The sequence below is a fragment of the Callorhinus ursinus genome, unplaced genomic scaffold, assembly GCF_003265705.2.
Source record: "Callorhinus ursinus isolate GAN/ISIS: 27379988/994484 unplaced genomic scaffold, GSC_fseal_2.0 scaffold50, whole genome shotgun sequence".
In the NCBI taxonomy this organism is placed as follows: Eukaryota; Metazoa; Chordata; class Mammalia; order Carnivora; family Otariidae; genus Callorhinus; species Callorhinus ursinus.
Window position 1 is genome coordinate 7,849,719 of NW_027397112.1, and position 14,609 is coordinate 7,864,327.

Below are 14,609 nucleotides of genomic sequence, written 5' to 3' on the forward strand. Positions count from 1 at the left end.
CATTATTATGCACAGAGGGTTGTAGTTGATACTTCTCATTGCAACATTTTGTAATAATGCTCTTGAATGTGAATTATGTATGCTCCCGTTTCAAGCAACAGTAACTAAAATATGTACGTATAAAAATTTGTGTTTGAGTTTTCTGTAGAGCTTACATTTCATTTTCATTCCATGTGTAGGAGTTGAGGTAGTGGTTATTTCTTGGAGCAGAAAGATCTAAATTGCTGTCATGTGCCAGTGATCAGGAAGGGTGCATATTAGTAGACATTTTTAAAGCACTAGGCCGTCTTGTTGGAATATGTATAGGAATGTTATCCTGAACTTCAGTTTTATTTTACAATGATAATATAAGTTCAAAGAAAATCCAGAGAAATCTACTCTTTTCAAAAATAGTCTATGCAACTTTTGAGTTGCAGGAACAGTGTTATAAAATCTGTTTTCATGGGGCGACAGAAGACGGGATGTCTGAGTGGTTTTTTCTTTCTCTCAAGCAGTCTCATTCCAATCAGCAGTGTAATTGGAATGCAACTCCAATCTGGAGGAGGAAGGGGAATTTTTGGCAAGAAGATACTGAACAGTTGGGAGTTTTATTCAGATTAAGCATAGACAGCCATTCATTATGAGTACAACTCAGTAAGAACAGCAATACCATTCTGTTTCTACAGCTGGGATTTACTCTGATATTACTACATGGTGTGTTGCAATTGATAACTCTTATCCAACCATAAAAAGAAATTACTGACTGAAATGGTAATATTTATTTCATCTGCACTTCTGCAAATGGTTTTCTCCAATCACCTCAAATTGGTTGCCTCAAAGATACTAAAGGAGATTTTTGCAAAATTTAAAATAGTTTCTTGAGAAAACAACAACAAAAAAAGGTCATTAATGGCATAATATTTGAAGTATACTTGACCTGCAAGTTCTGAGGGCAAAGTACTATTTAAATACTAAGTACTATTTATTTATTTTTTTAAAATTTTATTTATTTGAGAGAGAGAAAGAGCAAGCAAGCATACAAGCAGGGGCAGGGGCAGAGGGAGAGGGAGAAGCAGACTCCCCGCTGAGCAGGGAGCCCGATGCGGGGGCTCGATACCAGGACCCTGGGCTCGATACCAGGACCCTGGGAACACGACATGAGCCGAAGGCAGCCACTTAACCAACTGAGCCACCCAGGTGGCCCACTGAATACTATTTAAATACAAAGTATTTATCCCTGTGTCTGCAGAATCTGTTATAGTACTTGGCACAAAGTAGGTCCTTAGAAAATGGTGAAAGAGTGAATGATATAGGGGGACACCTGAGTGGCTCAGTTGGTTAAGCGTCGGCCTTCAGCTCAGGTCATGATCCCAGGGTCCTGGGATTGAGTCCTGCATTGGGCTCCTTGCTCAGCAGGGAGTCTGCTTCTCCCTCTGCCTGTGCTCCTCCCCTTGCTTGTGCTTGCTCAGTCTCTCAAATAAATAAATAAAATCTTAAAAAAACAAAAAACAATGATGAACTTAGAAGCCAATCCAGAACAAAGGTGGAAGGATAGTTCTGAGGAATGTTCTAAGGATATTTTGGAATGGTATTAGGAGGAGGGGAAATGTATGGAAGGACTTAATCATATTTGTAAAGAGATCACTTTGGATCCATTGTGGAGAACTGATTGGAGAGTTGAGGCTTCAGGCAGGGGACTGATTGGGAGGCTGGTTGTAATGGCCTAGACTAGTTGATGGTGGCCTGGACAAAGGTGGGGTCATTGTTAATAGAAGTGGACGGATGAAGGCTATTTGAGAGGCAGAATTGATTAGAATTGTTATTTGCCAGGAGGTGGGGAGGGGGAAGAGTAGTGAAGGTTGCTGTTAAGATTTCTGACTGGAGCAGTGGAGTCAAAAGCAAGGTTATTTATTGAAAGAAAGTGAACTGGAAGAGCAGTTTTTGGGGAGGAGGAGATGATTTTATTTTGGGGGCATATTTAATTTAAGTTTAGGAGAGAGTTAAGATTGGGTCTTTATATTTAGGTGTCACCAGAATGGTAAAGGCCAGGGAGAATGTATGAAATGTAGCTCTTCATATTTATTTTTTGAGAGGGGAAGAAGAGCTTTGTCAGTCTGTTAGGCTGTGAATTTTCTCCTAGGAAAAATGTGTTCTTTCCCCAGAAAAGTACACATGCTGCATATGACAGTTTACGTATAATTCCAAGGTTTGCAAAGATGGGCTTCTGTGCTCCTCAGGTTATAGAGTAAAAGAAGAGGATCTAGGCCACAAATCCTGAAGAACCCCAATTTCCATGGATGGAATATAGGAAAAAGATCTAGCAAGGAAGATTTAGAATGCATTTTACGCCTGGTATAAAACCAGGTGAATGTGGTATTGAACAGAAACCAGAAGAAAAGAGGGGTTCCAGAGGAGGCAAATGCTCCTCAGGGGTCAAGTGTGATAATAATGAAAGATGTCCATTGGATGGATTTAGTAGTTAATGTCCCTGGCGCTTTGGAGAAGCCATGTAGGGGCAGTGGTGAGAGAGGAAACCAAATTGCAGTGAATTAAGGCATTAGTGGGAAGTGAAGAAGTGGAGTCACTCTAAATTTACTTTGTTCAGAGTATTTATTATGTATGGATATTGTACTTTGTCAGGTGCTTTTTCTGCATCTGTTGAGATGATCATATGGTTTTTTATCCTTTCTCTTGTTAATGTGATTAATCATATTGATTTGTGAATATTGAACTGCCCTTTGCATCCTGGGATAAATCCCACTTGATCGTGGTGAATGATTTTTTTTTTTTTAATGTATTGTTGGATTGGGTTTGCTAATATTTTGTTGGGGATTTTTGCATCTATGTTCATCAGAGATATCGGCCTATGGTGTTCTTTTTTTAAGTGTCTTTGTCTGGTTTTGGTATCAGGAGAATGCTGGCCTTGCAGAATGAATTTGGAAGCTTTCCTTTTGTTTTTTTGGAATAGTTTGAGAAGAACTTTTCTTTAAATGTTTGGTAGAATTCACCGGTGAAGCTGTCTGGTCCTGGATTTCTGTTTGTGTTGGAAGCTTTTTGATTATTATCGAAATTTGATTATTTTGATTGTTGTCAATTTTATCAGTACTTGGTCTGTTCAGATTTTCTGTTTCTTCCTTATTCAGTTTTGGAAGGTTCTTTGTTTCTAGGAATTTATCCATTTCTTCTAGGTTGTCCAATTTGTTGGCATAACATTTTTCATAATAGTCTCTTATAATCCTTTGTATTCCTGCGGTGCTGGTTGTTATCTCTCCAGGATTTCTGATTTTATTTATTTGAGTCTTCTCTTTTTCTTGATGAATCTGGTTAAAGTTTTGTCCAGATAAAGTAAAATTTTGTTTATTTTAAAGAACTTGTTCCCAGTTTCATTGAGCTTTTCTCGTGTCTTTTTTTTTTCTTTTCTTTCTTTCTTTTTCTTTTTTTTTTTTTTTTTTTTTTTTTCTTTTTCTCTCTCTCTTTCTCTCTCTCTCTTTCTTTCTTTCTTTCTTTCTTTCTTTCTTTCTTTCTTTCTTTCTATTTCATTGATTTCTGGTCTAAACTTTATTTCCTTCTTTTGACAGGCTTTGGACTTTGTTCCTCTTTTTCTAGCTCTTTTACGTGTAAAGTTAGGTTGTATGTTTATTTTTCTTGTTTCTTGAGGTAGGTCTGTATTGCTATAAACTTTCTTCTTAGAACAGCTTTTGCTGCATCCCAAAGATTGTGGACCATTGTGTTTTCATTTTCATTTGTCTCCATGTATTTTTTGATTTCCTCTTTGATTTCTTGGTTGACACATTCATTGTTTAGTAGCATGTTATTTAGCCTCCAAATATTTGTGTTCTTTACAGATTTTTTCTTGTGATTGATTTCTGTTGTAGGAAAAAGTGCATATGATTTCAGTCCTTTTGAATTTATTGAGACCTGTTTTGTGATCTAACTTGTGATCTATCCTGGAGAATGTTCCATGTGTACTTGAAAAGAACATGTATTCGAATGGAATGTTCTGTATATACCTGTTAGGCCCATCTGGTCCTGAGGGAGAAAAAATTAAGAGCTTTTACTCTAAAATCAGGAATAAGACAAAGATGTCTACTCACCACCTTTATTCAGTATAGCACTGGAGGTCCTCCTAGCTGCAGCAATCAGACAAGAAAAAGAAATAAAAGGGTGCCTGGGTGGCTCAGTTGGTTAGGCGACTGCCTTCGGCTCAGGTCATGATCCTGGAGTCCCGGGATCGAGTCCCGCATCGGGTTCCCTGCTCGGCGAGGAGCCTGCTTCTCCCTCTAACCCTCCCCCATCTCATGTACTCTCTCTCTCTCTCTCATTCTCACTCTCTCAAAAATAAATAAATAAATCTTTAAAAGAAAAAGAAATAAAAGGCACCCAAATTGGTAAGGAGAAAGTAAAACTTTTGACTATTTGCAGATGACATGATAATATATATAGAAAATCTAAGGACTCCGCCAAAAACTACTAGAACTGATAAATGAATTCAGTAAAATTGCAGGATAAAAAACCAATATATAGAAATCTGTTGCATTTCTGCACACTAATAATGAAGTAGGAGAACGAGACATAAAACAATCCCATTTATAATTGCACCAAAAAGAATAAAATACCTATGAATCAACTTAACCAAGGAGGTGAAAGACCTGTACTCTAGAAACAGTAAAACACTGATGGAAGAAATTGAAAGTGACACAAATAAACGGAAAGATATTACATGTTCATGGATTGTAAGAACCAATATTGTTAAAATGTCCATACTACCCAAAGCAATCTATAGGTTTTATGCAGTCCCTATTAAAATACCAACAACATTTTTCACAGAACTAGAAGAAGAAATAATACTAAAATTTGTGTGGAACCACAAGAGACCCTGAATAGTCAAAGCAATCTTGAGAAAGAAGAACAAAGCTGGAGGGGGTATCATAGTCCCAGATTTCAGGATAAATACACTACGAAGCTGTAGTAATCAGAATAGTATGGTACTGGCACAAGATAGACACATAGATAAAAGGAACAGAATAGAGAGCCCAGAAATAAACTTACACTGATAAGGTCAACTAATCTGTGACAAAGTAGGAAAAAATATATGGTGGGAAAAGGACAGTCTGTTTAACCAATGGTACTAGGAAAACTGGGCAGCCACGTGCAAAAGAATGAAACTGGACCGCTTTCTGATACCATACAGACCTAAATGTGAGACCAGAAACCATAAAACTCCTAGAAGAAAACATAAGCAATAATTTTAACCTTGACAGTGGAAACATTTTTTCTAGATACGTCTCCTCAGGCAAGGGAAACAAAAGCAAAGTTAAATTTTTGGGAGTATACCAAAATAAAAAGCTTTTGCACGGCAACAGAAACTATCAACAAAACAAAAAGTCAACCTACCGAATGGGAGAAAATATTTGCAAATGATATGTTTGATAAGGGGTTAATATCCAAAATATATAAAGAACTTATACAACTCGACATGCAAAAAACAGATAATCCTATTAAAAAATGGGCAGAGGACCCGAGTAGACATTTTTCCAAAGAAGACATGCAGATGGCCAGTAGATCCATGAAAAGATGCTTGATACCCCTGACCTTCAGGGAAATGTAAATGAAAACCATAATGAGATATCACCTCATACCTGTCAGAATGGCTGCAATCAGGAGGACAAGAAATAACAGGTGTCGGTGAGGATGTGGAGAGAAAGGGGTCTTCGTGCTCTGTTGGTAGAACGCAGCCACGGTGGGGGGGGGGGGGACAGTGGTAGGAGGGTGGACACCAAGTGGAAGGAAGGCAAAAAGGATGAGTATCAAAACAGAAGTTTGTAGGGTTAGTGATAAGAAGTTGGGGAATTCACATATATTTTCTGTTTCTCTAAAGTAGCATGTGAAATCATTTCACTCTGGAATCATAGGCTGATGATTAAAAAAGCCATTACCTCGTCAGGACTGAAGATTATAATTTGGATTCATGTATGTGTTGTGTATGTATTGATCCTGAGTATTCTGTTCAGTTTATAGGGTGATAATCAAGGTTTAGGGAGAAGTTCTTCTAAATCCAGTTTGTGGTTTGGTACTCTTAGTTATGGCCCTTAGTTTTCATGATTGAGTTTTTATGTTTTTAAAAATAAAACTGTTTCTAAGGGCCTAAGAAACTCTGACTAGTAAATCAGTATCTCGTGCTTCCATTTGCCAGTGGCATCTGTCTTCAAAATTATTTTTATTTGAACTTTTAAAGTGAATATATTTTGACTTATTGCTGAGGTTTGTTATGTTAAATGAACTTTATACACTAAACTTTAAATAGTTGTAATTAATTGAACAGACCATTTAAACCGAAGTGGGTAGAAATTAACCAAACATTACATTTACAGATATTTTATAAAATAGAAACATATGGAAATTGATGTTTTCCTCTCACTTGTAACAAGTTTGAATTAAAGAAGTTAAGTTTAGGGGCGCCTGGGTGGCTCAGTTGTTGAGCGGCTGCCTTCGGCTCAGGTCACGGTCTCGGGGTCCTGGGATCAAGCCCCGCGTCGGGCTCCCTGCTCCGCGGGAAGCCTGCTTCTCCCTCTCCCACTCCCCCTGCTTGTGTTCCTTCTCTTGCTGTGTCTGTCTCTGTCAAATAAAAAAATAAAATCTTAAAAAAAAAAAGTTTTATGACTACATAAGCAGTAATTTTTAAGTTAACATATAATCATGTACTATAAAATTCACCCCTTTAGGGTGTGCAATTCAATACTTTTAATATATTCACAAGGTTGTGCATCCATCACCATAAAAGTAGTAATTTAATGCAAGGTAGAGAATGTGGATTTGGGATATCTATCTCAATATTATTAACTTTCAGTTTTTGGTAGATACAGTAATCTGTCTTGTCATTGAGCTGATGATTTAGGAGAAGGTAATTTATCTCCTGTAAAATTCTGTAGAGTTAGATGAAGAGTATATAACAATGTTATTTAAAAAAAAAAATCTCATCTATATCAAGAAAGTTCGAATTTATGATCAGTACAAAAGTATTTCATTTAAAAATATATTTATCAACCTAAGTTTACATATTTTCTTCTTAGAACTGTTTTCCCCTTCTCACCAGGCTACTCTGAGGTAAATCTTGAGGGAAGATTGATTGGAAGTCGATTCTTATTAGAATACCAGATTTATAAACTTTCTGGCCCTCAGCTGTTACTGTGATCATTGCTGAAGTTGCAACTGCTGGTTCAGCTGTCTTTTGCTAGTCTTTAATAAAAATTTGTGATCATATTTCATACTTTGCTGTAGTTATTATTATTATTCACTGGTGTTTTCATTGTTTTAAAATGAATCTTTTGACAGTGCAGTCTTACCGTTTTAATTCTTTCCATGTATATTTTTTTGTTTCCTTTACAGTACTCTGTGCAAAAAACTTGGTGAAAAAGGATTTTTTCCGTAAGTAAATTAACTTTAAATCTTGTATGTTGTGTGTAGACTTTTTGGATAACACTTTCAGAATTGTCTGGCTAAGTGAGTTCTCTATTCAGAAATCTACTCCGTACTGTTTTATGAATGCTTTGGGTCAGAGCCTTTTGGCAACACTGTTTTTTGTTTTGTGGGGTTTTTTTTTAGAGGATTTTGTGCCTTTTTAGCTTTAGTCCCTTTCCTTGTATCCACTCCTCCCACATATTTGTGTGAAACGTGTGTGGTAAGTGTGTATATGAGATGTGCGTGGAGAATACTGAAGGTGTGCATATACTACTAGGTTTCTAGAAAAGTAGAGATTATTTTGTAAACACTTTTTTTTTCTTTTCTAACATTTTATAGGAAATTTTATTTAGGCAGTCATGATTCCTTGGAAAGTAGAGAAGTCATTCAGCCTGCTTGGAATTTCCAGAGTGTAGGAAAGAAATCTCTGCCACATTCAATCATAGATGCTCTTGTGTCTCAGACTCCAAAGCAGACATTTGGTTCCCATATTTGCAGTCTCTTTGCCAATAAGTTGTCAATTTTTTTTTTTTTTGGTGGCTTTATTTAGGATTAAGTTTTGTGAGGGAGGATTGGGAAGAACCCCTCACGTGTGTTTAGAATCTTTACCCTGTAATATCATATATCATGATAGCTTTAAATTATTGAGTAAAGAAAATTTAAAAATATATAAGTGAGGAAAAATGATATAATTTTTGGTAAGGAACTATAAGCCAACAAAATTTTATATGTAAAATATTTGAAGTTATAAATGAGACATTTCATTAGATTTTAAAATTCAAGTTCTACCAGCCAGGAAAAACTAGCTGTAAGTGCTAATTTAATATGATATTACTTAATTTTCAGGGGTTTGAGTAAAAGAAGTAATAAGCTCTTGATGCATTTTGTAAAATCATACTTAATTCTTTTCACTTGAAATTTTCTTTTAAAATTTCCGGAGAGAACCAAAATTAAAGTTTGTAAAATAACATCTTATAAACCTTTATATAATTAGAAAATTTTCTGGTGTCTGTGTTTATATGGGAAAGGAGTTAAATAGGGTAATTGGGGGCATAGTTAAAGTTTTAAGCAGTTCCAATTTATGTACTGTGTGCTCTCCACCCCACTACTGCATGTTGCAGTAGCAGAGGCCACTGGCCTGTCTTCATGCTGCCACCAAATAATATCTTCACAGGCTTTTGCTGAACTACATATCTCATCCTTGTCACTAATAAGCTAGTAACCAATGTATACTCTTTTACCCTTAAAGGTTGATTTGATGTAGGATTTATTCTAGTAGGACTGCAGAGTGGCAAATAGGATCAGATAGGCAAGTGACAAGGAAAAAAGGGAGGAAAGTGAGGAATGCATACTCTTAAAGTTGCTTCTGCACTCTCCAAGATATCTGCTCTGGTTTTAAAGATAAAATCTTCCATTTTGTCTCCCAGCCTTCCTTCCCAAGTTCGTTCTTTCCTTCAGAGTCCCAAGGTACAGCTTCTCCAGTAAAATATCCAAATAACCTTGTCTCAGTTTTCCTAGAAAATCTAGGGGAATCTTACTTTAATTTTTGATAAACCTCGGAGAGCCCATTATTATCACTTATATGACCTTTATCTGCCCTTAACTTGTAGTTAGGAAAAAAAGGGGTTCCTTCTTGAACTTCTCTTTTTCATTGGTGTACGCGTAAAAATTAATAAAAATTCTTAAGAGTTGTGAGTTTGCTCCAGGGATAAGAAAATTAGGGGAAACTATGTGATTATGATGGCTCTGGAAAGGGAAACAGGAAAGCCAATCGTGAGGCCTTCCGAAGGCACTCAGCCAGGGATGGACTATCTCCCGGGTTCACAGTGAGAACAGCCTCTGCTGTGGTAGATTTACATCTGTCTTTGATCTGCTTATAAGTTGAGGGTGGCCCACATTAATTCCAGAGAAGGCATTAGAGTACTTCTTAAATCTTTTAATGAAATTTGAGTGAGAGTGTTTATTGATCAGAATGCAATTATCATTGATACCAAAATATAAAGTACTTGTTTGTAATGAGGTTTAAAGCATGTTGAATGAGAAAAGTAAATTTTAATATCAAGCATGACTATAGGCTGATGAAATATGTATGTGTGTATATATTTAATTATAGGAAAAAATACAAAGCCAAGTGTTGTAATTTGTGTAATTTGAGATAATACTATTTATTTTGGGTAACTACCCTTCCTGAGAAAAGTTTTGCTAATTCACTTTTTAGAATTGTTTGCAAGCTTATTGGCTTTAAAAAATAAGTTACTTCCCTTCCCCCAAAATTTTAGAAGGAAAAATTTCTCACATATAGGAACATGTAGAGAGTTTTATAGTGAATATCCAATCTAGATTCTCTTTGTCACATATATGTTTATCCATTATCTGTTTTTTAAAGACTGTTTTTTTTAAGATTTTTTTTATTTATTAGAGGGAGAGAGCGCAAGAGAGAGCACAAGCAGGGGGAGTGGGAGAGAGAGAAACAGACTCCCTGCTGAGCAGAGAGCCCGATGTAGGGCTTGATCCCAGGACCGTGAGATCATGACCTGAGCCCAGGGCAGACACTTAACAAACTGAGCCACCCAGGTGCCCCAAGAATATTTTCATTAGCGTATTTTTTTCTCTTTTATGCAACATTTAAATAAAAGATTTGTGTGTAAGCTACTGTGTTAAGGTGCTGTATATAAGGGCCAAATTGAAGTCACTCAGAACCAAGATGGTTGGTGAAAGATTTTTTTTTTTCTTCCCCCAATCAAAAATAAAGCTTTAGGGGCACTTGGGTGGCTCATTTGGTTAAGTATTAGACTCTTGATCTCAGGGCTTGATCTCATGGTCATGAGTTCAAGCCCTGAGATTGGGCTCCATGCTGGGCATGGAGCCTACTTAAAAAAAAAACAAAAAACAACAAAAAACCCACAAAACTTTTTCTCTGGACAGTAGCACACTTCTAAGTGGAAATTTTTGTTTCATTATCATTTGCAGCCCAAGTACATTTGTGTAGCGAAAAAGTCTTGAGCTTTAGCTATTTTTATATGACTCAGAAATGATGGGGCTAATTGAGAAATTTTTTAAAAATACAGAAAATACCTTAGCCACTTTATATTTACCACTAGGGGTCTCACTCACTTCAGAAAACTTGATAGCTTTTGATGACATCACAGTAACTTGGCTCTCAAGTTAAAGTTTTGTGGAGTAATAGAATCAGGTAAGTTGAAAGTTAGGTATTTTTATTGTTGTTAGGGTGTAGAGCTTGTATTTTGTATTATTTAACAGAAGAGAAACGTAGGAGGCTGGGACTGATAATTTCATACTTACGGATTTGAAAGCCATACGTAGTGTTTTTGTGTGGAAAAGTTGTTTTCCTTAGTCCTTAATTCTATAACTAAACAAAATCTAAAAGGAAAGCTAGAAATGTGATTTTTGTTTTTGTTTTTGCTTACAAACATACTTATGTGTTTTTTTGAGATAGTAGGATCAAAAGAACAAGATAGAATGGAGTCCTTCAGGAGAAAATACTTAATGTTACTGAAGGCAGAGGGAAAAGTACTCTTCCATTAAACACAGTTAAAAATGATTAGGTATTAGGGGCGCCTGGGTGGCTCAGTCGTTAAGCGTCTGCCTTCAGCTCAGGTCATGATCCCAGGGTCTTGGGATCGAGCCTTGGTTCGGGCTCGCTGCTCAGCATGAAGCCTGATTCTCCCTCTCCCTCTCCCTCTCCTGCTCCCCCTGCTTGTGTTCCCTCGTTCGCTCTCTCTGTCAAATAAGTAAATAAAATCTAAAAAAAAAAAAAAAAAAATGATTAGGTATTATTGAAATAATATGAGTAGCAGTAAACTTCAAGAATATAGTTAAATAGGGGCGCCTGGGTGGCTCTGTCAGTTAAGCGGCTGCCTTCGGCTCAGGTCATGATCCCAGGGTCCTGGGATGGAGCCCCGCATTGGGCTCCCTGCTCTGTGGGAAGCCTGCTTCTCCCTCTGCCTGCTGCTTCCTCTGTGCTCTCTCTTTGTGTCAAATAAATAAATAAGTAAATCTTAAAAATATATATATAGTTAAATATATCATTACCCTAACTTCCAAGTATGTTCTTAAATACTTAACACTCGTAAATTTTGATCTTCTCTTATTTGAAGTTGACAGATCACAGAATCATAGAATTGGGGAACTGATGACACAGTTTCTGCCTGGCCTTGAGTCTTGGCACATTGGTATCTTGACTTAAAAAAAAATTAGATATCAAGGTGTACAAGTTCTTCACTTACCAAGACTTACCAACATTTTGTTCTAGTATTTTCAGCTGTCCATAGGAAATCTTTGCTATCCCAATATGTCTAATGCCTAAATTGTCATTTTTGTCTCTAACATTTTTAGTTTTACCTTGTAACTTTTCTTTTTCTTTTTTAAGATTTTTTTATTTTTTATTTGACAGAGAGTACAGGCAGGGGGAGTGGCAGGCAGAGGGAGTGGGAGAAGCAGGCTCCCCGCTGAGCAAGAAGCCCGATGTTGGGCTCGATCCCAGGACCATGACCCGAGCCGAAGGCAGATGCTTAACTGTCTGAGCCACCCAGGTGCCCCGACCTTCTAACTTTTCTTTCCCTGCAAAAGACCACTCTTCTCATTGTTACTTAGGGCTGAAAACTGTAGTGTCATTTTTTACTTTAGTTTCTTATAAACTCAGATCTTTCAGAGTAGCTTATTTCACTGTTACTTTCCTTTTCATGTGACTTCCCTAGTGCAGGGTCTACTCATCTTACTGTTCTTTTATCCTACTCTTTGGAACTTAGAACAGCTTCATATATGTTCTCTATACCAGTCTTTCCTTCTTCCAGTCTACCCTGAATACCACTAGTGGGAAAATAGGACCATGTATTTACAGCCATGCTTAAGAACCTAGAGTGGCTCCCTGTTACCTATTTCAGTCATTTCCTGACTTTTAAGCCTCTCTTACCAGCAGTATTTACTTTTACACATTAGCACAGAAGATTTGGTTAGACTCCTCAGAGCCCTTCAAATATTGTCAATATTGCCATACCTTTCTTGGCAATCTTCCTGTTTGTCCTTTAAAGCCCAAATGAGTCCCATCCCCTCAAGAAAACAAAACAAAAAAAACACACCTTGATTTACTGTTCAAACTTCAACTGTTGTTTTTCTGAGCTCTTACTTGTGCTCACTGTTGAACTGCATAGTAAGTGAGAGGTATAACATAGCATAGTGGTTAAGAGCATGAAATCGAGAATCAGATTGTATGTGCATGACTTTAAAAATCGAAACTTTAGACCCTGGCTCTGTCATATACTGTTTGTCCTTGGACTAGTTAATTAACCCTTTTTGCCTTAGTTTCCTCATCAGTAGAGATTATAGTAGTATTTACTCTATTGGATTATTGTGAAAAATAAGAGATTCAATATATGTAAAGCATTTAGAATAGTGCCTGACAGAGTATTAAAAGTGTTTTCTTTATAGTCAGTACAAACCCTTCTTTATTCTCAGGGTCCCCTCTCCCCCACAGCATTTTTAAAAAAAGATTTATTTATTCACTTGAGAGAGAGAGAGAGAACATGAGCTGGGGGAGGGGCAGAGGGTGAGAGAGAATCTCAAGCAGACTTCCCGCTAAGTGCGGAGCCCGATGCAGGGCTCAGTCTCAGAACCCTTGAGATCATGACCTGAGCCGAAACCAAGAGTTGGAGGCTTAACCCACTGAGCCACCCAGGCATGCCAACCCATCCCCCGGTCCTCATGGCATTCTTATCTCCCCAATTAGATAGATCTTTTAAGGCAGGGTATTAGATTTTTTTATTTCAGTTTCTCATCACTCATGGTAGCTATTGAAGAAAACTTTTTGGCTAATTTGATTTCTCTGTAGCCCATGTTCTTGTGTGAAAACCTTTAATAAGCTGTTTCTTTAAGTGCTACTAAGAGAGACCTTGGGAAGGCTCTAAGAGAGCCAGGAATGTTTTAAGCTCCCTCGGGTCAAAGGGCTGGTAGATGTATAAAAACTTCCACATTCTGAGGTAACCTCTAGGCTTTTGTAGTTTAAGCTGAGAATGTTTTGAGATAGGAGCAAGAAAAAAACGTAGCTTTTGGTATTTAATGTAGAATTAACTTTAATCTTAGTTTTAAAATGGACCACTTTAATTTATAGCTGAATGTTAAACTTTTTATAAAGAATGGGAATAATCTTTTGTAGTAAATAGTAAGCTTTATACAATTAATCTTCTATTTTCCATGTTATAATATTCTTTAATAAAAAAAATTCTTCCCCTTTTTTCACAGGACTTCCTGATCCATTTGCTAAGGTGGTGGTTGATGGATCTGGGCAATGCCATTCTACAGATACTGTGAAGAATACACTTGATCCAAAGTGGAATCAGCATTATGACCTGTAGGTTTAAATGATTCATTTGAAATGAAACCTAGAATCAATATTATTTGATATAGTCTTCGAAAAGAATCACTGAAAATGATCAGAGTTTGATCTGTGGTATAATTTGGTCTTCACAGAGGGACACAAAACCTAATGGGAAGGTACTTTGGCTTATTGATAGCTGGTTTTGAAAGACTAAGTGCCCTTAATAAGCCTATGGAGAACAAAATGTATATGCAGTTTAGAGCAGCCCCACCCCATCTTTTTTCAGTTAAATAAAGGTATTAATTTACTTTCCACCAGTTATGAGTATAAAACCAGAAGTCATAATTGGGATGCACTCGTAGGCATTCTTTTTGCTTTTGTAGGGATGGTTTTATTTTAATCACAGTAGTATATGTAACTTCTAAAAAGGCACATAATACTGTAAGGCTTTTAATGGGAAAATGCGGTTTGCTGTCCCATTCTTATTCCTGATTCCCATTCTCAAGGTAACTACTTTGAGTAACTTTGAATATTTATTCTGGTATTTTCTTGTATTTCTAGATATCATGCTTATTTTATACACCTCTCTATATGGGGTGGGGGTGGGAGGAGAGATGCAGAGAGATTCAGTGTCTACATACTTTTAGTTTTAGGTATTATTTTTACAGTTCCTACCGTACAAGAAAATTCAGCTTTTACAACTGATCTCTCTCATCTTACTCCCCCAACACCCATAACACCCCCATAGCCCTTCTTTCTCCCAGCCCCTAGTATAGTTATGTGAACCTTTTTGGTTAAATCATTGTTCTGTATTTACATTACAATGGTCATGTAACTA

General features: G+C 36.8%; 1 protein-coding gene across 1 annotated transcript in view; it reads left to right on the top strand.

Moving 5' to 3' along the window:
• Positions 1 to 14,609, top strand: part of SMURF2 (SMAD specific E3 ubiquitin protein ligase 2) — a 115,904-nt gene that overhangs the window by 55,107 nt on the left and 46,188 nt on the right. Inside the window, exons 2-3 of the mRNA XM_025889921.2 lie at positions 7,366 to 7,404; positions 13,696 to 13,804. Of these exons, the coding sequence (XP_025745706.1) occupies positions 7,366 to 7,404; positions 13,696 to 13,804 (148 nt within the window). The remainder of the gene's footprint in view (positions 1 to 7,365; positions 7,405 to 13,695; positions 13,805 to 14,609) is intronic.